Genomic DNA, 22,848 nt, shown 5'->3' on the forward strand with positions numbered 1-22,848 from the left:
CCAGGCGCCATCCCCGCGCGGCTGTACGCGGGAACGGTTAGTAAAGGAAAGCAGCCTGCCCTCGATAAGCTGGAAGTCTCCCGAGGAGGCAGACGCGGCACACGAGTAATAAATAAATCTCAGTCCGTGCGGGTACTAGTCTCTAGGGCTGCCAGAATAAAGTCCCCAAAACTAGGTGGCTTAAGACAACAGAAATTCATTGTCTCCCAGGATGGAGTCGCTCGTGGAAACTCCGTCTCAACAAACAAAATCTAGTTAAGTTTTCATGCTCGACTCTCCAGAAGGAAGCCCCGTGAACCCCCCAGGGCTCGCCTGCTCCGCATAAGGGACCCGATGGGGCCCCAGGACGTCCCCTCCTCCAAATCTGGGCTGTAACCGCTCTAAGCAACCAGCACACTCCTGCTTAGTAAGTTCCCTCGGAGACAAACGCCGCGCGAGGACCGATTGGCGACCGCGGTTTACATGCTGTGAACCCGCTAGGCCCTGAGCACTCCCGCCCCTTGTGTCTCATAGAACTTGCTCAGTTTAGGAAGAAAACATTATTTTCAAGATCCACCCGATGCTGACGGTCTCAGTTTTAGTTTCTCCCTCGACCTTGGAGGAGGCCCTGGGGCCTTTGGGCCACAGGGTCTGGATCCTCAGGTTGACTGTTTCTCGGATGCGCATGGCATCATCCGTCGGGGACGTAACGTGATTTTAAAAGCACGAGGAGCTCACGGTTAAAACTCACTTGCAGTTTGGAAAGGTGGGGTTTGTAGCTTTTAAGGGCGCGATGCGGTTGATGTACATCACGAGTCGCTTTAAAAAAATCCAACAGCCGTGTGAGTCCTTCGCCGAGCTTCGCACGGGCCTCCGGCAGAGGCGCCGGGAGAGCGGGGCGGCCTCTGCTGGGACACGGCCGCACGTCGCCAGCATTCCCGGCGCCACCTGCTTGGCACAAGTCGTCTGAGAGTGTCAGCCTGCAAACAGGACGCGATGCTGGTGGCACCCATTCCCACGCCTTCTCTCAGGGACCCTCCCTGTGCTCCTGCAGAAATAGGCACGGAGCAGGCCGCGGGGCAGGGCGGGGGGACCGGCTGCAGGCGGGTGTCCTGCCTCGAGATGCCCAGGGCCAGAGAAGGGTGCGTCCAGTCCGGGCTGGTGTGACAGACGTCCGAGGTCACGTTCTTGTAAACAGGTCTGAAAATAGCCCCGCTTCCGGGACAGTGGGCGGGTGGGCCTTCCACATTGGCCCTGGAAGGAACCAGGGTTTCAGGGTGGAGGGGCTCCCGTCTTGAGTTACTGGCTGAGTGGCTGGAGCTCTCTGCTCTTAATTGGGGGGCAGCGGTCCTTACCGGGGATGCACCGAATGAAAGGCAGTGGAGTTTCCTCGATGCTGGACGATGGTGTGTCGGCCAGATGACGCTGGTATTTATCATGATGCAACGCAAGGAGGAAACTGGAAAACGAAGCTCCACGTCTGCCGAAGCAGCCTGGAGGTAATTTTATCATTTTCATCGGCCTGCTGACCTTCCCCAATTGCTAAAGTGCCCGGTGTAGACGAGATGTCAGAGGTTTAACGGGGCCTCGGAGCTTGGGTGGGTGTGACGGCAGGTGTTCCCTGCTGTTTAACCGGGCCTCGGAGCCTGGATGGCTTTGACAGCAGGTGTTTCACGTCAAGGCCACAACGGGGGTCACCTGGGGTCATTGGTTCGCAGAACTAGAAACCTGACAGCGAATGTTCGTGGCTGCACTGGCCTCTAGGAGGGGCTGTGGCTGCTCCATCCGGTCCGCTCGCCTCACCCAGGACCGATCCCCCCGGAGAGCCAAACGCTGCAAGCCCGAGGGTCCTGAGGGTTCGTATCCGAGCTCTCACCCTGTGGAGGTCCGACCTGCACGGGGGGGGGGGGGTGTTTCCTAGAGCCTGGGATTTCAGTCCCGGCAAAGCACTGACTTTCTCTAAGTCTCGGCTGATGTCAGGAGAATAGTAAGACCTACGGCTTAGAGTTGTTGGAGGCAAGAAACGGAGTTATCCGGATAAAGCGATTCGCTTACCTGGTCCCCGGGCGCTCGCTGTGTCTTAGGAGCCCCGGTCTGTGCGCTGGGCTTCCGGCTGAGGTGGGCGATGACAGGTCACCTGTCCACGGTCATTGGTTCCCCTTCTCAGCGCGGTTTAGCCTGGTGAGTTGAAGCTCTGGATTATTTTAAGATGAATAGACTTCGGTTCAGAATGCTTGCTGTTCATTCTCTTAGTCCTGGATGCCTCATTCTTTGAGCTAAATGCGCCTGGATTTGAAGACCAGCCAGATGGGATATTTTGAGAAAGAACCTGTCCTTAGCATTGTGTCCTAATCTTTAAAATAGGAATGGAAACATCCTATTCAGGGCCTCGTGTTTTAAAAGCACCTTCTGCAGATAAGGCGCCGGGGCCGCGCGTGGCGCCCGGTAGGCTCCCGGGAACAAGCCAGGCCGCCGGGGAGGTGGGGGGACGTAGGGCAGAGGCCACCAGACAATCCGGCCGTAGCTGGGCTCCCGGATCCCGAACTTTCCTCCTCAGAGGGCAGGGTCCAAACTTTCACCAGCGTATGGCTGTCTCCCTCCCCTCCTCTGGCGTCGACCCTTTGCCCCCGTCTGTTCACATTTATGTGCTCGGCGGCGTCCTGAGCGCAGGCCGCAGGCTTCCCAGGAGCCATGGGCACCAACGCCATCTCCTCTGCCTGAGGGGCTCGGATAATGTCGCTGAGAACTTCAAGTCGGTTTCACATTTTATTTTCCGGGGTGAACGTGCGAAGAGGTACATTTCTGAGTCATTTGGGCTGAGAATTTTCTGCTTAAAAGCTGCCTTTTTGATTGAAACAGAGAAGGGTATTGGGAAAGAAAATGCTGGTTTACTCCAGAAACAGAGAAGAGAGAATTCTGACAAAATGAAGGAGCAGAATGGAACAGAAATACTCCCCCTGACCCCCCACCCCCTCTTTCCCTCCCTCTGTCCTTTGAATGTACAACTCCCCGAGGATGTTGCTGAAAAATGCACTTGGCCAAATACAGACTGAGCCTTCCATATACCCACCTTTGCCTTTTTTTAAATCGACTTTATGGGGTGACATGAGTTAATACAATGATGTAGGTTTCAGGGGTGCAGCCCATCGTCTGTATATTGTGCTGTGTGTGCACCTCCCCAAGTCGTCTCCTCCCGTCAGCATTTCTCCCGCGTCAGGATCTTCTCCCTCCCCCCGCCCTTCCCCTCTGGCAATCACCAGACTGTTCTCTGTCTGTCGTTTTGCTTAATCCCCTCACCTTTTCCACCCAGCCCCCCAGCCCCTCCCTTCTGGCAGCTGTCAGTCTGTCCTCTGGCTATGAGCCTGTTTCTCTTTTGTCTGTTAGTGTATTTCGTTCATCAGACTCCCCATATGCCACCGTTACCGTTCATGCCCCTGAACCTCCGGGCACACCTGTGATTAATTGTCGCCCACCATTAGCATCTATTTGGCCCCTGGAACCCGCCCGCCGGCCGTTCTGTACCCATCTCCCAGTGAATGATGACAGAATTAGCAAGCACGCAGAGTAAAGTAAAATGTCAGCTTTGATTACATAGCTTTCTCCCCTCTGCCGGAGCGATTTTAAATGCCAGCTTTAAAAAGAGAGGAGCCCCCCGCCAGCCTTCCGGGGGGTGCACGCGGCCGCCTGTGGCGAGGTGTCCCGCACGCCCGGCCTGGCCCGGCCCGGCCCTCCTGGGCGCTGGCCTGACGCTGGCATCGGCTGCCCATCCGGGGCCTTCTCTGCCATGAGCCGTGATGGCTCAACAGCTTGTCCTTCCGTTTCTGGAAGCCCCTTGAATGTTTGGATCCAGCCGTGGCATTGGCCAAGGCCCCTGCCCCTGCCCTTCCCCCGACCGGCGACACCACCACGCTCGGTGCTGGGAGCCACTGGGAGGGGTTGGGGGGAACGTCGGGGGGACACGGCCGCTCGTGGGACAGGCCGCGGAGACGCAGAGTTTAATCATTAACCTCCGTGGGCGAGCCAGCCTGACCCGGGACACGAGGGATACGCAGCCGGGACGGACGCGTCGATTCCGGGCACGGCCCCCTTATCTGGCTTCCATGGTCCCCCTGGGATGCGAGCTCTAAGGAGGCAGGGACTCCACGTTTCTCCCGTGCAGACAGGCTTCCAGTGTGCCTGGCACGTAGTAGGTGCTCGAGAAATACATCTTGAAGAAAAATGAGTGAACAAATGTTACCTTGTTGGGTCCATCCATCGTAAAGGTACTAAGTTAAGCACCAATAAAATGGGTAAGGAACGAAACCACCTTCCTTACAAGAGGTCACCTAGAAGGGCCGCGGCAAAAATTACAGCGATCGCCTCGGAAGCCCTGAGCCATGCCATCGCCAGTTTCTGGCAGGTAGCGCTCAAGTCAGCCTGAGCCTGAGCCTGAGCCTGGCGGGCAGAGGCCACATGGCTCATGGCCCCGGGATCAAGACAGTGGGTAGGGCTCCCGGAGGTCGCAGCGCAGGTGGGAAGGCAGAGGTGCCACGGGAGGGAGGCTGTGGGTGGGAAGGGCCAGGCTCCGAGCTCTGAGCGCCCGTGAGGTTTGTCTGCAGAGTTACAGGGGCCCCTGAGGGCTTTTCTCAGCTTGGAAGGACATGGGAGATGAGCGGTGAGCTGCGGGGTCACAGCCTCCCGAGGGGCAGCCCGTGTGTATATTCCGGCAGGAATGAGAAAGATGGTGTTGGCTTCAAGGTGGAGAGACCAGATCCCGCCTGGAACTGGGTGAACTTAGAGGCAGAAGGAGCAGTCAGTGGCTGTCACCGTCATGGAGACAGGAGCGCGTGGCGTTCAGCGGGAGGGCGGTTCCAGAGACGCTGGAGACCTAGAAGGTGCGTTTCAAGGCGGGTCCCGCCTGCCCCAGGACTCGTCTCCACTGGAGGGTCTGACTCGAACACAGGAACGGCGTCCGCCCCGGCGTTCCCCACCCACCACCGCTGCAAACAACCCAACTCCCAGGGTGTGTGGTTTTAGGTAGGAAACCGGGGTAGCTGTGTGTGTTTCCCTGGCTCGGCTAAGATGGGAGCTTCCTTGGGGGAACTGCTTTTTATACGTCATTTCATTTCTCTCTGGAGTTCTAGATAGTCTACAAATACTTTTACTAAAAAACCAGGGACGGCATAACATATAAAGTAAAAAAAAAATTGAATTCGTTGGTATAGCACACACACCCACTGTCTCCCACGATCCACCGTCTCCCACGGGATCTGCCCAGTAATTTGTTGACCGCATGTGGCTGCTGTGCAGTATGTTTCCAGTCGGATGTCTTTACCTACCAGCAGGAAGAACAATATAAAAAATGTGGGTTCAGCGGATGAGGGGCCCCAACACTGACGGCCTTGGACAGAGATTTTCATGTGATTGTGCCTTTAAGCTGCTCATCTGGCAAGAAAAAATATATTGAAAATAATTAGGTTCATCCTTTGAAGAGGGAGTAAAATATTTGAAAGCAAGTGAAGTGCATTTATTGTAGGAAACACTGTAAACAGAACAGTGTATTTTTAACCCGAGTAAGGAAAGGGAACGGAGGTGTATGGTGGTCCCCAGACCTCAAGGCGTAAGGTGCCCGCGTCGAAAGAGAAGGGAAGGTCGGTGCATATTTGGTGCAAACGTGGAGCCCCCTTGGTCGGAGCCGGCGCGTCGCTGTGAATAGACAGGTAGCAGGATCCGTGTGGAAACTGCGGAGCGTGCATGTGGCACATTAGCAAAGCAGCCTCTCTGCACACAGGCCTGCGCCCGGGAGCACTGGCCATCTGCCCGAGAGGCCAGGCCGCGGTCGCCTGGCGCCAGCTGATGGCTCTGGAAAGGCGAGCGCGTCGCGGCGGGGGCGCAACTCCCGTGAAATTAGGATCACGCAACCCCGCCGAGCACGGTAATCCATTTACATATTTACACCCCAAGCTCTTAATTTTCCAGACAGGCCTGAAGAGGAGGGACTGAGCTCTGTACAAGTAAACAAGGAAATTAAATATTTATGACAGTCTTTCCCTTTTCTCCCGCCGACATCGCATAATAAATAACTTAGCAGTGCGGGTGCTAATCTTCCTAACAGGCTTCAACTCCCGGAGTTTCACTTGGGATATTTAAGCTTCATGAGGCCATTCAGTTCCTATCTTCTTGTTGAAAAGCAAATATTCTTCATTTGTGTTATGACAGACTATTAAATCCAGACAGGTCTAATTTTTAGCAATTATAAACAAAAAAGCTACGCACTATAGACATTCAAATACGCTACAAGACTGGAAAGGGCAAAAATAATTATTGATGAAAGAGAAATAGTTACACTCAGCTGTATTAGTCCCTCCCTTCACCATATTTTTTATTTTAAATTTTTAATTGATTTTCAGAAGAGGAAGGGAGAGAGCAGAGAGAGAGACAGAGAAACATGCATCGGTTGCCTCCCACACACCCCAACCGGGAATCGAACCCGCCACCGTTTGGTTTAGGGGATGACACTCCAACCCACTGAGCCACACTGGCCAGGGCCATATTTTTTCATTTTACAACCTTACATTTTAGAATGTTATCACTCATGTTATACCTATTAACTTGTGGTGTGGAGATAATGTTTTCTGACTATAAGCCTTCACCTCACACCGTGTGGTGTTCAACGCACACCTACTGCTTTTTTTGCAACAGAGAAAAAAAACAAATAGTGGCTATATGATTTGTTTCGTGAGTGGAAGGAAACAGCTTAATCGAAATTATATTTTTCTACAGCAGCATAGACTAGTTCCCGATGGAACGTGAGTGAAAGCGTCAGGAGTCCGGGGACCTGGTCACTCTCTCCGCTTTCTCACCCGAGGCAGACCTGTAACTCTGGGCCACGTCCCGTCGTCGGTCAGAACTCGCCAGTGCCCTCGACTTTCATTCCCAAGAAAATCGGCAGGATCGCCTTTCCTCCAAAAACCAGAAAGGGCTCCCTCCATCGCACAGCAGCCGGAGAACATTGCACACGAACATTCCTACGTCAGGGATCAGATGGGCGACATTGCAACTTCGTGGTTCCACAGGGACTGTAGGGAAAAGCCCTGGAGCCTGACTGACGCCTAAACCTGGAGAAAACAGGCCCTGCAAGGAGAGCCCTCTTCCGACCACACACACACGCAGTTAGAAGGAAATGACGATGTTATTAAATATGCACAAAGCTGTCAAATCTGCTCGTGTGTACCGGGCACCAACGTAACACCCCGAGCATGAAAGATTTAGACAGAGAGAGAACCCCGGCCCGGCGCGAGCAGTGAAGAATCGGCAGCTGGAACCGGAGATCAAACAGGCCCCACGGTCTCTCCTCCGCAGGAACTGGACCCAGGCCGCTTCCTTCCGACGACAGCGTCGGCTGCGCCCGTCGGGTCCTCCCGACAGAAGCCTAATGAGCCCCGCGGAGGCCGCACTTCCTGCCGAGAAAACCGTCCCTCCTCCGGTGAAAGCGCGGAGATGCCGTCACTCAAAGACTTTCTGCAGCAGCCCTGGCCGGGAAGCTGAAGGCCGAAAAGGCAAAGGTCACAAAAGAACCATCACCCGAATTTGGCAGGAAACAAAAGCAAGTGCTGTACGTGGGAGAATTAACTCCCGCCTGTCAGAAACGGCCTCCCCCGGTCAAAGCCCTGAGGCTTCTCGGGTCTCCCCGCAGGAGGCCCATCGCCCGCAAGGCCGCGGAGCGCCCGCTTGCCGCCCCGCTAACGTGCAGCCCGCTCGGGACGGTCCAGGCGGGGACCTACCTTTAAGGCTAAACCACCCTGAGCAGGGGGCACCCTCCGACGGGAGCACTGCCAAGGGGAGGCCAACGGTCTTCTCTCGTCAAACACCCAGGACGTGTCCAGACAGACACCTCTGCAGCCGGACGGTGGATTTAAGCGACAGCCACTCTCCCCGGGCCCATTTCTAGATGCCAGGGTGGTTCTGTCCTTACGAGCAAAGTTGAAACCAGATACCCCTGGGAGGACAGTCTTTCCTGGGGGCCTCTCTTGGGGTGGCTGCCGTGCCCCTGCGCTGGCGTGAGAGGTGAGCTGGGACTCCATTGCTCCCCCGTCCCTTCTAGACCCTTCTCTTTCCTCCCTAAGCCCATCTACCAGCCCATCTCCCCACCGACACCTTGTGCTCCTTGCAGATGCTCGGTCCTGGGGTGCCGGCTCTCCCCAACACGGCCGGTCACAGCAGTGGGAGCTGCAGCACCCGCTTGGGCGGCGCCCCCAAGCCCCTAGAAGCTCAGCCTCTTGGACGGCTGTCCGCCGCCGACGTCTTCCGTCCAAACCGGCTCCGACGCCCTTCCCAGGGCGGTACCAGCGCTGGAGTCCCCCCCGAGCCCCCCGCCCCTGTGCGCCGGCCTCAGCAGCGTCCCCTCGGCCCCACTCGCCCGGCGCGTCTGCCCTGACTCCTGTCCCCCCCTCCGTTGAGAGCCGTGACCCTGCCGGCGTTTCAGCCCGTTCTCCAGCCCCCGCGCTTCCTTTACATCCGTGTCCGTTCCAGAGCCACCCCCGTGAACGCACCGCACCCTTTCCTTGGTCGTAGTCGTTGGGCAAAGTCTCCGATCGGGTTAAATCTGAATCTCCGCCCGCCTTCCTGCGCCCGCTCGGGTGACAGCATGTGGTCCCGACAACAGAGAAATTCGAGGCCGGGACGGGGGGCAGACGGCTGACCGACCGTGGCCGCTAAAGCATTTTGTCTGGAAAGTATCGGCAAGGTGGCAATGTCTTGTTGCGGTTTTCATTAGTATTCTCCAGGGAAACATGAGAAAAATGTCCGATGTCGAAAGCGATTACTCACAGGCTGTTACTAATTCTGCCTTCGTCCTCTGCGACCAGCGCGGAGAGGTTTTTCAGATACAGGTGACGATGACATTCGGATGGTCCATTCCAGCTTCTCCAGGCCCCGTCCTATTATTTAACCTCAGAGCCGTCTCGTGAGATGGGACAGAGTATTTACCTCCATTTTACAAATAAGTAAACTGGGAGAGAGATCAAGTGGCGAGCTCAGAGCCATCCTTTTAGCAGCGGAAATAAACCCCAAAACTGGGTTTCTTTCCTGCCCAAAAAAACAAAGCTGGGTTAGTTGTTCTTTTTACCAGAGTTGCTCATCCTGGGTACCACTGGCATTTGGGGCAGATAATTCTTTGCTGTGGGAACCGTCCTGTGTAGGCAGGATGTTTGGCCACCTCCCTGGCCTCTACCAACCGGGTGCCAGTCACGCACTCTCCTCCCCAAGTTGTGACAGTGTCAGACGTCCCTGGGGAACAAAATTGGGCCCCTGGTAGAGACGACTGGCCTTCGTCCACAATCTGTTTTTGAGCAATGAAGGTCCAGATCCTTTCCCCCCAAAACCTCAGCAATTAATACACTAAATATCTTAACATTTAAAATTCGTGTATCGTTGCAATGTATTAGAAATAGGTTCTGGCTCACTATGTCATTCTCTAATGTCAGGATTTATCTGTTTAAGATACAGGCCATTTCATAAAGAAAGGGTCATTTAACAAATCAGAAAAATGCTCATGTGAACCTTAGGACCGGCTAAGGTCCGGTCAGATTGGAGAGCAAAGCTATTAGGATTTCGGCCAAGCCCAAGCCCGTGGAGCGGGAGGCATCGTTCCTGGTCCCTTGAATCATAATTTGGGGTCCTTTATGCAATACCGTAGACGTTCTCGTTAAACATTTGCAAAAGGCAATGGCCTCACTGGGTTATATTTTTAATGACTACAACTGTGCGCATTCTGGGTGTCTCGTCTCCACAATCTCTCAGTCTCGTGCGTTCACACGTGAGTTTTACATCATCGCCATTTGGGTGTGATTCACACCCTTTTCAACCTGCAGTTGTAGCATAAACACCTTCCTGTTGCTACGTAATGGGCTTGGCTGTCATCTTAATGACCACAGGATAGTCTGTGGACTTGGTGAGCCGCAGCCCAGCCCCGGCGCGTGTGTTCCGCGGCGCCTGGTAATCACACCGAGCACTCTGCCCGGCCGTCTCTGGGACGATTAGATGATGTGCTGTGGGAGACGGGTGCGTAGGAAGGGAGTGACCAGGCCACGGCTCCTGTTGCCAAACCGCGTTCGAAGGGAATGGCCCCGCCAGCAGGAATATGTGCTGTGTGGGCTAGGTCCCATCCTTGCCAGATTGGGGCATTTTCATCGTTTTTCTATGTTTTATATGTTAATAGACCGTTCACTTGGACTCTTCCATTGTGAGCTCAGGTGTTGGAGGGAAGCGAAGAAACGTTTCTGGGGTGGCTCCCATCTCTCCGTCCTGGGGATGTGCGCTCGCTGCCTAAAGGGTCCGCATAGTTTTTGTAACTCTATTTTAGCTTTTTTTTTTTCATTTTTTAAAATATAGGTAGTTTCCCAGGCCCCCACAGACCCCTGAAAGGCCCCAATGTGTCCAAACCGACATGGTACCTGGGAGCCACTTAACAGGATCAGAAAGCCTGAGCTTCGGTGTTAACCGCCTCTCACCAGCTGTGTGGAACTGGGCATATTTTTTACCCTGCCTTGGCTTCATTTATCTCATTTATAAAAATAAAGCTGTGCTTTTTTTATATATTATTATTATTTATTATTATTTCAATCCTCACCTGAGGACATTTTTCATTGGATTTTAGAGAGAGAGGAGGGGAAAGAGAGAGAGAAAAATCAATGTGAGAGAGAAACATCAATCGGTTGCTTCCCACACTCACCCTGACCCAGGCCAGGGGTTAAAACTGCAGCCCAGGAATGTGCCCCGGCTGGGAATCGAGCCCGTGACCTCGGCGTCCTGGTCGGAGCTCCAGCCAGCCGAGCTACAGGGCCAGGGCTAAAGCCGCACTCTCGCTATTCACCTGGGGGACGGTGAGGATTCAGTGATATAATAAATGAAAATGTACTTTGCAGACGACAAAGCACTACACATGTGCAAAGTAAAATATGTTCACATTTCCTGCACGTATATCATATGAATTATGTTGTCAGGGTGTGATTCTTTCCTATTTAAATTATGTGGAAACTCAACTAGTAAAAAGCCTGAGAATGGAGCCTTTGACCCGTCTCCAGACACTGTTGTCAGCGGAAAATTGCTCAGTAAGTAGGGGCCACCGCTGGGTTTAGTCACCGGAACGACCCTGCACACGGCCAGCATTCAGACACTACACGTCCACAATCAAACCACAGTCGTCAGGAAGGAACCAAAGTCCAAATAAATAATTTTTAATTATGATACATTACTTATTACAGTAAAAATTGGCATTTCCCCCTTCAAAAGCAGAAGCACCAGTCTTAGAAGGTGTAGAGTGGATGGTATTGGAAGGGAAATAGAGCATAATATCGTGTGCAAACATTAGTTTAGTGTTGAACGGACGTCCTAAAGTAACGCAATCTCACACACTGAACTGTTAGGATGGAAATAATGTCATGCTGACGAACAACATAAAAACCCCCATGACTTTCAAAGTCCACTTCAAAGGAAATATGGTTTACTGCTGAATAGGTAATATGAAAAATTAAAAAGCTTCACCAGCCCCAAACGGAGGGATTTCTCATACAGACTTGATCTGTGTAGAGGCTTATTTTTGCGTCACCTCCATGATTCGAGAAACTATAAAGTGGGTGTTTTATTTCAGAATCGGCTTGTCCACCGGGTCACCCCATTTTAACTGCACACCTACTCTGTGCGAGGCTGGGTGGTAGGCAATGGGGATACAGAGGAGAGAGACACGGCCCTGCCCTGGAGGAGCTCACAGTCTAGTGGGGGAAACAGATACACTGACACTGATTTCAACTTATAAAAACCATTAGACAACTTCAGAAGCTTCTTCTGCAGTCGGATGAACTTTGGGTGTTAGGAGGGGATGGAGAAAAGGGAGGATGCCCAATGCAGGGAAATCCCGGCGGCCTCCGTATCATGTGACTTCTGCGAAGGCGGCGATGTGGTTCTGCAAGAGAAAGGAATTGCAGAGTCAGGGCCTGGGGAAGCTGGCTTCGTCCATCAGTGTTTCCACAGGCCGCCCTTAGCCTAGCAGGCAACCGCAGCCCAGAGCCCCCAGCCCCCAGCCCCCAGCCCCCAGCCCCCAGCCCCCAGCCCCCAGCCCCCAGCCCCCAGCCGGATGGGTTTAGGTTGCAAACACACAGCGTCACTGAGCTAGTTCTGCGTAGGATGACATGCACTTAACTGCTAATTATATATTGTATTCAACATTCTTTTTTTAATATGTTTTTATTGATTTTAGAGAGAGGCAGGGAGAAGGAGAGAGAGAAAAACATCGATGAGAGAGAAGCACCAATCGGCTGCCTCCCGCACGTCCCCTGCTGGGGATCGAGCTTGAAACCAGGGCACGTGCCCTGACCGGGAATCGAACCGGCGACCTCTAGGCGCACAGGACAGTGCTCAGCCAACGGGGCCACACCGGCCAGGGCTGTATTCAACATTCTTAATTAACCACATAGGTGAAAATGTTCCACCTGCTCTCCTCCAAATGAGCACTGAAATTTGGAGGGAGAAAAACAGCAAAGCCAGACACTAACGTCCTGCGGGATGTTCGCAGAATGCTGGAGCTCCGGAGCCGCGGCTCCCGGTGGGGCGGGTGGCTCCCACGAGGGGGCAACATGCTCCGTCATTTTTTGGTTGACAGAGACCTACATAAACACTTCATTTCTGATGCAGGAGCCAGACCACGGACGGCCGTCCCTGTTGTTGGCCTCAGCCCCAGAATTCTCCACGAAGCCTTTTAGTTTGCTCTTATTTCTTATTTTTTCCAAGCAGCAGAACTGGGTACAAAGAAACACTGTGGAACGGCTAATATTTAAATGGATTCAGACACACGGCAGGCCTACCGTGGCTGCTGAGATGCTGCAGTGGGAAACTGATAGGACATAATTAATCACGCCACAGACAGGGACCGTCAAGATCTAACGTAAGTGACAGCCCCAGGCACCGGCTGCGGCCGTACAGGAGGTGTTACCATCACGTCGCCTGTTCTGAATGATCGTCAGAGTGGTTTCTGCACTGACTATACGTCAAGGGCACCCTGTATGGAATTTCGGGCAATGACCGCGTGCCAAGAGGTGTCTCCCAGGTACGGAAGCTCTTTTCAAATTCAAGTGTAAAATGTTTACTAGTTAAAACATTTTTGAAACGTGTGTGAAGAAATTAAAATCCATTTTCGCTGAACATAGGCACATTAAAACACAACTAGGCCCAGCCAGCGTGGCTCAGTGGTTGACCCATGAACCAGGAGGTCACGGTTCGATTCCAGGTCAGGGCACATGCCCCGGGTTTCAGGCTTGATCCCCAGCAGGGGGCGTGCAGGAGGCAACTGATCAATGATGTTTCTCTCTAATCGATGTTTCTACCTCTGTAAAAATCAATAAAACCATATTTTTTTAAGAGGAAAAAAAAAGGCCTGCTTGAAATTTGGGGCAATTCGGCAGCTTCTCTCTCTAAGTTTTCTTGTGTTTCCCTTACAAAAGTGCAGACACGACTTTAGGACCAACGAGACCTGTCAGAGTTAGATTAGGCACAACGCTCGAGTGAAAGCCGTCAGAGAGGCGGACACAGTCCATCACAGTCGTATTTCCACCGGCCTCGTGAGGGCCTGGAGTCTGCAAGCTGAGAAAATAAATCTGAGGCAGTGTTTCAGCACAAAGTTGACAAGGACCCGGCCGACAGGAACTGCTGGAAAGGCGTTAAGATATAAATTGGAGAGTAATCAGTCCGCAGCAACGGGTGGGTGGGTGAAGGGCGAGGAAGTGGCAGCAAAAATAAAGGAAAGGAGATAAAAAAGATTAGAGAAAACGGACAGTATTGGGAAGGCCCAGGTATCCGGGTCCCCTCGACCCAGGTAATGACGTGTCCACGAGGCTCATCAGCTTTGCTGAAGATGGTCCTAAGCGCAGGGGACAGCCATGACCTCGGAAGGTAGAAGAGAAATACTGAAAGACCGTAACAGAGCAGAGAAAGAGCAGAAACAAGTCACCAACCATCAGCGCAGGGCAGGCAGAGGGAAAGGCAAGGGATGGGTAGGTGACAAGGAACGTGCCACGTGGCCACACAAATTATCACCTAACCCTGGACATGCTGAGGGGGAAACCGGGTGCTAACAACACGCAGGGACCACGGGCTTAAATCGAGGCCGTCCCCAACCGGGGCAGAAGGTCACCTTAGAAATAAGGTCTTGAACAGCTTTAAGGTACAGCTTTAAGGGTGCGGCTGAGATCCGTGAAATACTGAGCTCCGTCTGGCATCTAAAGTCACATTTCGGCGAGCGCTCGAGCTTCCTCTCCCTGCCCATAACCCTTCCCTTCTGCTAAGTCATTCCCAAGTCAAACTGCAGGTGACACTTGGTTTCCAGCCTGACTACATTTTTAGGTCCCAGGGCCCTGGGAAAATGTTGGCTTTTTTGCAATCAGCCCTACCTCTGCTTCATATCACCTTTAAGGCTTTTTTAATTGATTTTTTTAGAGAGAGAGGAAGGGAAGGGGAGAGAAAGAAACATCGATGTGAGAGGGAAACGTCCATCGGCTTGCCGCCTGACGCCCCCTACTGGGGGTCGAGCCCACAACCCCGAGTGTGTCCTGACTGGGAATCGAACCGGCGACCTTTCGGCGCACAGGACGATCCCCAGGCAACTGAGCCACACCAACCAGGGCCACGCTTAAATTTTTGTTGTTGTTTTTTGTTTTTTTCACTTTCCAATTCATTTTTAGGGCAGAATATTAAGTTTTAACTTCTGAGATGACACTTCTGATTTGACTGGGATGAGAAGGGCCCTGCTCGAGGCTCATCATTTCAAGGTGGTCGTTAGCAGAGAGATAAACAGATGGAAATGCAATACCGAAGTGACAGTGCCTCGGGGAGAGAGATTAAGGGGGAAATTGAATAACAGGTTCTAAGTACATGGGAGGAATATACAGCCAGCACCGGGGCCACCTGTTCATTAATTTCACTGTCAGGAGCAAATGAAACCACACCACAGAATGAAAGAGATGGATTATTTATCTCGGTGGGCTTTAAAAAATATGTAAGATTAATTCTCTTCTAGCCTGGGGGTGGCTTTCCCTGAAGCAATCTGGAGGAGGGACAAGCTAATTACTTAAAGTCCTCCATCCGTAAGACAATGACTCTGTAGTATAACAGTTACATTAGCAAGGTGTGCAGACGCATCACCTGAAATCGCCAGACAGATGGCATCGTTCCGAGGCAGGAAGTTAGGATATTGCTCATTTCCCATCAGCATTTTTCTCAGTAACAGAAAAAACCTGAATTGCATTTAACAGTATGTCCCAAAAAATGTATACACATTATGAAGGCAGTGTTTTTAAAAATACATCTCATTTTCAAAATGGAACAGAATCTAGGTAGGGTGGGAGACGTGTGGAGTGGGGCAAAGGGGGGATGGGGGACACATGTAATACTCTCAACAATAAAATAAATTTTAAAAAAATTACAACCCTGAGAAAGTGTAATAGAATCTGGAGGTATCAGCTGTTAAAGTGTGTATACATTTTGGGGGGACACCCTGTATTTGCAGATCACCTGTGCTGAGGAATGGACTCCCTGCAAAACAGGTGGCAGGGGTCTCTCCTTTTAATCTGGCTGAATTCCTATTTCGCTACAGTCAATCTAATTGGTAGGAAATAGTGCAAACACACAGTAGGCAAACTGCAAACTCGTGCAGAAAAGCGTAACCCAGAGTCACGGGGAAGAGTGGTCATCCGTATCACTCATCAGTACAGCTGCGGGGCTTCCCCGTCACACGGTCCCAGCTCAGGGTGCAGGAGGCAGGCTGGGGCCAGAGCTGGAGGTGAGAGAGCGCGGCCTCCGTCAGAAAGGTCCATTCACGCTCACAGCAAGTCAGCGAGCAAAATACTGAGGCCGGTCCTTGAGGGCAGGGTTCCAGTGCAGAACAAGCATCTTCTCTGAATAATTTTAGATTTTTAAATTTAGTAAATTCTGCAATGCCACATTTTTGAAGCTCTAAGATCTATGTGAAAATCTGTATTTCACTCTTTTGTGATTTAAGACAACATTGTCATTTATTTATGACATGAATATTCGGCGGCGACTCATCACCAGACAAGACCTGCCTCTGGTGATGTATTTCCCTTTGAGAAAATAGGGGGAAATGCAAAAAAGAGTAGTTCAGGTAGGAAAACAAAAGCCATTCTATTAAGGGCTGTTGGGTTGAGGAATGCGAAATCCCCATTCGTAAGTGAAAACTTGGTGAAAAGAATGAAATCTAGTGGAAAGATAAATAACAATGATAATCTAGTACCTAGATCCCTTTGGGGAGCGAGGGAACCCTGCACAGAAGGACAGTTTTCCGCATTTGCCGGGGGCTCCAGCCCAAGTCCAACGCCAGTGCGCTCCAGCGCACATACGTTTATTGCCTTAATCGCAGGTGTTCGCAGGGGCTTGTCCCCATCAGCCAGGTGAAGAGCCGGGCAAGGCAGTCTTTAAAGGACCTTCCCTGCGGATGCTCCTCTTGACCACCCTCGATAGGCTGGATGCAGGACACCTACAAAACGCATTTTGTATATTATTTCAGTGTTTCTTTCAATGGCGACTTATTCAGTTGGACAAAGGATTTGTCTAAAGTTCTGCGTTGTTATAGGGTTGGACTGAATGCTGAGGTTAAATATGGTTCTAGTTTCTTTCTTTCATGAGGATCATAAGCAGCTTCTGTGTTTTAACAGGAGGTTGCCAGCCATCTGCTTAGGTTTTTAGCCTAAAGGTAAACTGGGATCTGTGCACCAACGTCTTTCATTCGACGATTCAGTCTTCAGCTCCGCTGGTGAGGAAGCTCTGTGGGCCCGGTGGACGTTGAAGTCAAGTGTTTGAATGTGGACCCCTAACAACAGAAATTTTCAGAGGCGACTTAACGTTTTCAAAGACCCAGCTTTCTTATCTGTGAAATGGAAATAATATGATTTCAATGGATTTTTGTATTAAGATCAAATGAGATTATATGCACAGAGGTCCTTGTCTTCTCAAACATATCATTATAGCCGTCTATAAAAGACATGGAAACAAAACAAGTTAAAAAAATAAAAGTAAAAGAAACCACAAATATTTTTTAAGAAATAACTGGTTGGAATTTTACAATTCTACAAGTTTACAATTTTACTATACAAACTTTAAAACCCAAAAATAAAAGTAAAAGAAACCACAAATATTTTTTAAGAAATAACTGGTTGGAATTTTACAATTCTACAAGTTTACAATTTTACTATTCAAACTTTAAAACCCTATTTCTTATAGGATTGCTGGGGGTTGATGGAAGGCGATTTGTACTATCTGCTCGGCTAGAGATTGTCCGTCTTTGATTACCAAATGCTTCTCCACGTCCTGCCTGTGTAACAGAACACACAGCATTTTGTCCTAAAACATAAAGTATTTTGAATCCTGAGAAGCATCTGGCACTAAGGATAAGAAGTCATGGTCCTGTAATTAAACAAATGAATTGCTGCTGGGCTATGATGACATCTTTAATGGAAACAGCAAACAAGCAGAGACATGGTTGTTTCCTAAGATGGTAGATGGGTCGTCGTTTATTTTCCTTGCTTTAGTCAGATGCAATTTACGTTTTTCTACAGTGCTCATAGCGTCATGGGCCCCAGACGGACTGTGACGTGTGTTTCTAGGACTGTCCACCACACGGGAACAGATCCGAGCGAGGAGGGGGCGGCTGGTGAGAGGTCTCCGTGTGTAACTAAGTGTGTTCGAGCTGGAAATTTCTTCTTAATCCATTATGGTTTGACTGTCCCCTTAACTAATGACTGCGGAGTCACAGAATTCAAAGATGCAGTCATCACCTCGGTACTGATTCACTCAAATGAGATGAGAAAGGCTGTTTATGTTCAGAAGTCATTTACTGAAAAGATGCTCTCATGCAAGTCCTGGTGGATAATTGAAATAAAGAACTAGGCTTTTATTTTTTGCATCGCATATTATAATTTATAAAGAGTGTGGAGCAATAAATACTGAACACCCGGGAGCGCGCGTAGGGCAAGCGACACGGCAAGTAGGAACAACATGAGCGCGTCTTTCTCACCTGCAAAGTTGCTGCCTGTTGGCATTGTTAAGCTCCCATGTTCAATTGACTTTTTTTTTAAGCAAAATTGAATTAGACAAAGGAGACCAGAGCACAGCACACAAACAGTGATTTACTTCAAACACTTTTCAAGTGCTCAAAGCTCAGACCGAGGCAGAATGCCGAAAATAGGACCTTATTTAGTTCCACTAAGTCCTCCAATACCTGATCGCTAATAAAGCTGTTTTGACAAGTTCCTCTGGAACATTTCTATTGTAGCTCAGCAGCTCCGTAAAACACAGACCTGCATTAGAGGAAAGCAAACGAACCTTAAATAGGTTGCCGTCCATACTCACGCCAGCGCTCTGCCACCTCAGAGGGACTCACCCCGAGAGCACCGTCCCGGGTCATCCTACCCGTCCTGGCAAGAGGCCGGCGGGTTGTTTTGCTGTTGTGATGACACGTGTGTAACGTTTTCTGCTGTCACATGTTCTGCCATGTGCTCTGTGTGTGGCAGAGCCAATCTGCATAAACCTTTCGGTCCATGAAATGCCTGTCTAGGAGTATCCCAGTCTGAAATACAATGGAAACCCTATGAAGGGAATCATCACTCTTGCAGGAGGAAACTACCTTGAATTACGCACCTACTGTGTGCCAATAAGTGTATCTGTTCATTCAATTATCCTATAAAGGAACCATAATTGTATCCGTTTTTTCAGGTTCGGGGAACAGGGGGATTTGTCTAATCCTACCCAGTCATTATGGAGCCAACCAGGCTGCCAACCAGGCTCCGTTGGTTGGAGCGTCATCCGGTGCATCGAAGGGTCACGGGTTGGGTTCCCAGTCAGGGCACATACTGGCACATACCTAGGTTGCAGGTTCAATCCCCGGTCAGGGCCTGTGTGGGAGGCAACCAATCCATGTTTCTCTCCCTTTCTCATGCTCCACTTCTCCCTAAAATTTAATAATAATAATAGTAAACATATCCTCAGGCGAGAATTTAAAAAAACTGTCCGAAATGCCCAGCCAGTCCTCCTCCCCATCGCGCAGCAGAGCAGCCATACTATAAGGTGCTGGGGCCCACGACGGAGCTCCTAATTGGCTACCCACACAGTTAGGCCTTTCCAGATGGGACGTTACAAACAGCTGTAGTGAGGTCTCCGGCCACTGAACACCTAGTGGACAGCGAGGTACGAGGGGCTGGCTTCCACAGATGGTTCTTCTCACTGAACCAAGCGGCTCAGCGAACATTTCAGAGAAACCATGACTCTTCCACAGAGACCGCGGTAATTACGTCTATGACAAGCTCCCTGTAATTAAGGTGTAAACCGCTGACACAGAAATAGAGGATGCCTCACGCCGTGATTATGCTGCACCTCGCAGTTTATCAAGCACGTACTCGGAACAAGCGAGGTTACGTAAGTACATGACTTCTAAAGGAAACCCTCAGCTTTCTCTGCACAAAACTGAGGGCCAAGAAACGACAGCTGGGCATCGAGATGCTGAGGGGATTGGCGGTGCAGGCCCACAGAGCGCACTGCAAGCCCGGGCTCCCCTCCTCTCCTCGGAGGGCCAGCTGCAGGATCCCCAGCTACCAGATGTGAAGATCAAGCCTCGGGAAGAATCTCGCAGTCACTTGTTCCCACTGTGAACTGTGCTGAAGAGCAGTTTACTCCAGATACTCCTTGTTGCAACGAGAAGAGAACCGCTGTGGGCTTCCCGTAAGCGACGGCCTTCCCGCCTTCCTGGCTGCTGGGCAGGAGCACGTGGCCCCCACAGAGCTGCACGGGGAGGCCCGAGCTGCAGGGAAACAGGAAGGGCAAGGGCGGAGGGCAGAGTCGGGCTCAGCAGGGCGTGCCCGGGCGCCCGGCGGGCAGAGGGAAGGACCGAGTCAGATTCAATTCAGTCGTCGTATTTCCCAACCACCGGAGCGAAAACAAAGAGCATGAAGGTGTCGTAAACAAAGAAGTGAATGAACAGAGGTTCATGAACACCGACCGCTTGCAATCTATAGACTCTAACAGACTATTTGTCCTTTCTCCATCTACTGTTTTAAAATTCACTGTAAATAAAAATGAATTAACATAAAATCAACAACAGGAATTTTTAAATCATGTCATATAGAGAAGGACAGGATGGCGCATCAATGTCTGGCGAAGCTTGGGGGCTGCTCAAGGTCCTGTATGCGAATAAATATGTTAAAAAGCAGGAGACTGTGGTTATAGTTCAGGTTCATTTCAGAGCCAGGTAAATCGCTACCCTGACCATTTTCTTCAAAATCATGTTTAAGGTCTCTTCCTAAGCTCTACTGCGCTCTCGTTATTTTCAAGTTAAGTAAGACCTAATTTATCCATGTCACTCATTTTTAATATTCTATCACATCGGCGTGAATCTTGAAGTATTACGTTGACATTTTTTTGCTGTTTATCAGTGATGCAGACTTTTGCAAATCGCTTAACCACGCGGAAGTCCGGGGGGGACGGGGGGTTTTGTAACAGGGCGTCGGCTGAGCCACCTGGGAAAGAGACGCGAGCAGCCCGTGGCTCAGAGACGGGGAGAACGTATTTCTTTCTCAGGACCGTCTGGTACGTGGACTGCTCATGCAGGGGCCCAGGCGGTCAGGCGGGCTGGTCACCTTTAAAAATCACGGATCACCCCAGGCATCGCCTTTTCCGTTTGGTGAGACGGGGCAGAGAATATTAAGGACGAGAATCGTCAATGAGGTGAGCCCCCGGCTCACGGGCACTGGTCTAGACGGTCCTGCGCCGTCCCACCCAAGTGCAACAGAAGCTGCGAGTGCAGGCCGCAGCCAGGCAGTCATGGGGGAGGCTGACACTGGACTCGGGGGGTTCGGTTGCTAAAGGGAAGAAGTAGAGAAGGGATACTGGTGGACGGTTTTCAGTCTTTGCCCAGCTTTAGAAACTGCACTGCCTGGTCTGGCTCCATTCAGCCCACCTGACCCCCAGGGCCTCCCGGATGAGAGCCGGTGTTTCCTGCTTTTTACACATCAAGACGCCACAAATATTTATCGAACCCTGATTATGTGCCAGGCATTATACTAAGCAGTTCCTCAAACCCAGTTGACTCTTGAACAACGTGGGGATTAGGGGCGCCAACCCCCATGCAGTGGAAAATCTGCGGATAACTTCAGACTCCCCAGAAACTTAACTACAAATAGCCTGCCGTTGACCAGAAGCCTCACCGATCACATAACAGCCGGTGAGCCCGTATTTCGTACGTTACGCATTATAGGCTCTATTGTTACCACACCGTAAGCTGGAGGAGAGAAAGTGCTATTAAGAAAATCCTAGAAAGAGAAAATACATTTACTGTATTTATTGAAAAAATCTGCATGTAAGTGGACCCGTGCAGTTCGAACCCATCTTGTTGAGGGCTCACCTGTCAATGGAGCACAGAAGAAGCGGAACATATTTTATGGAAATACATATATTCTCAAGCAAAACTGTCTGATAACTTCACCTTTGCGTAAGACCACAGCCCAGCGTTCCCCTTCTAGAAACCACAGCAGAGTCTGGAACACACTCCAGGCTCTCAGCTGTTAGCAGGCAGGATTCAGAGAAATATTTTAAGCGCGAGCTACCTTTTGCTAACACGGTGTCGTCAGTGACCAAATTCTTGCTAAATTCCACTTAGATCTGAGCTTGTTTCAGTCGATTGGAAATGACTGTGCGGTAAGCTCACGAGTAATTGCTCATTTGCTCCAGGTAACGATCATATTTGCGAATTTAAATGACGCATCACCTGTACAGATGTTACCTTTTCCAGAGGGCTTTCCACTCGGGGGATGCTGATCACCGGAGCGTGTGCCAGATGGGCCCTGTGAATGTGTTCATTCTCGGGGTGCCTCCCTCTGAAATTATGCACCACACACACAACCTGGAATTTCAGGAAAAACTGTCGTTTAAAGCAAAGCCGTGCTCTCTATGACAGTGACCTTTTGAGTAGCTCAATAAATCTAATCATAATAATAAAGTATTAAAATTACTTGAATATTAAGTCATAAGTCAAAGATGACTTTACACCCAGACTTATCTCATATAAATCTGAAACAGCTACTCCAGTGGGTGTGTGTTCAAGAAAACTCATCAATTAATACGTAGCTCAGTGAAAAATGACAATTTTATTATTCCAAAATGTTTGTTAAATTAGGTAATAGTCTATGCTCAAATAAATCCAAAAATAACATGATAACCTTATAAATATTCATAGCAAGCGAACCTTTCCCCAATGTGATTAACCTACAAGTTAATTTAAATGCTAATTCTTTCCCCTCGCTTTAAGGTCCCCCTAACATTCATAATACACCCTCTACAGTGGCGCTCTCTAATTCAGTAGCATCCTTTTAATTAACCCGGGTTATTGTCTCTCAGCGTGTCCCATATACACCTGGCATTTCAGCTGCAGCTTACGGGGCTGCGACGGAAACAGAAGACCTTTTACACAAAGGGCACTGACCCTGTTCCCACTGCTTATACCCCAGAGGTGGCGGAACTGGAGCGAAGCCAGCGTCTCCTTTTCTAGAAATCAAGCTCTGGCACTGCTGGGAATGCGCACTCCGCCCTGGCCAGCGTGGCGCAGTGGTTAGGGTGTCGGCCCTCGCACCCAAGGGTCCCCGGTTCGATCTCCGGCCTAGGGCAGGTATCTGGGTTGCAGGTTCGACCCCCAGCCCCGGTTGGGGTGTGTACAGGAGGCAACCAATCGAAGCATCTCTCTCACATCAATGTTTCTCTCTCCCCCCTCTCCCTTCCACTCTCTCTGAAAATCAATGGAAAAAATATCCTTATAAGGATTAACAAAAAAGAAAGCAGATC

At 50.6% G+C, this 22,848-nt stretch overlaps 1 protein-coding gene across 3 annotated transcripts in view; it reads right to left on the reverse strand.

Annotated features, from left to right (window-relative positions):
• Positions 1-11,808: 11,808 nt before the first annotated feature.
• PLPPR5 (phospholipid phosphatase related 5) overlaps positions 11,809-22,848 on the reverse strand; it is a 32,879-nt gene continuing 21,839 nt past the window's right edge. The window contains exons 5-6 of one of the 3 annotated variants that reach the window (XM_087828100.1): positions 21,794-21,913; positions 11,809-11,920 (exon numbers count right to left, since the gene is read on the reverse strand). In XM_087828100.1, the coding sequence (XP_087684226.1) occupies positions 11,888-11,920; positions 21,794-21,913 (153 nt within the window). In that variant the 3' untranslated portion in view covers positions 11,809-11,887. Of the gene's footprint in view, positions 11,921-16,366; positions 16,502-21,778; positions 21,914-22,848 lie in introns of those variants that run through there. The other 2 variants (XM_087828099.1, XM_087828098.1) reach the window with 2 other exon arrangements.

This window comes from Miniopterus natalensis, chromosome 19 (genome assembly GCF_054644295.1).
Source record: "Miniopterus natalensis isolate mMinNat1 chromosome 19, mMinNat1.hap1, whole genome shotgun sequence".
NCBI classification, from domain to species: domain Eukaryota; kingdom Metazoa; phylum Chordata; class Mammalia; order Chiroptera; family Miniopteridae; genus Miniopterus; species Miniopterus natalensis.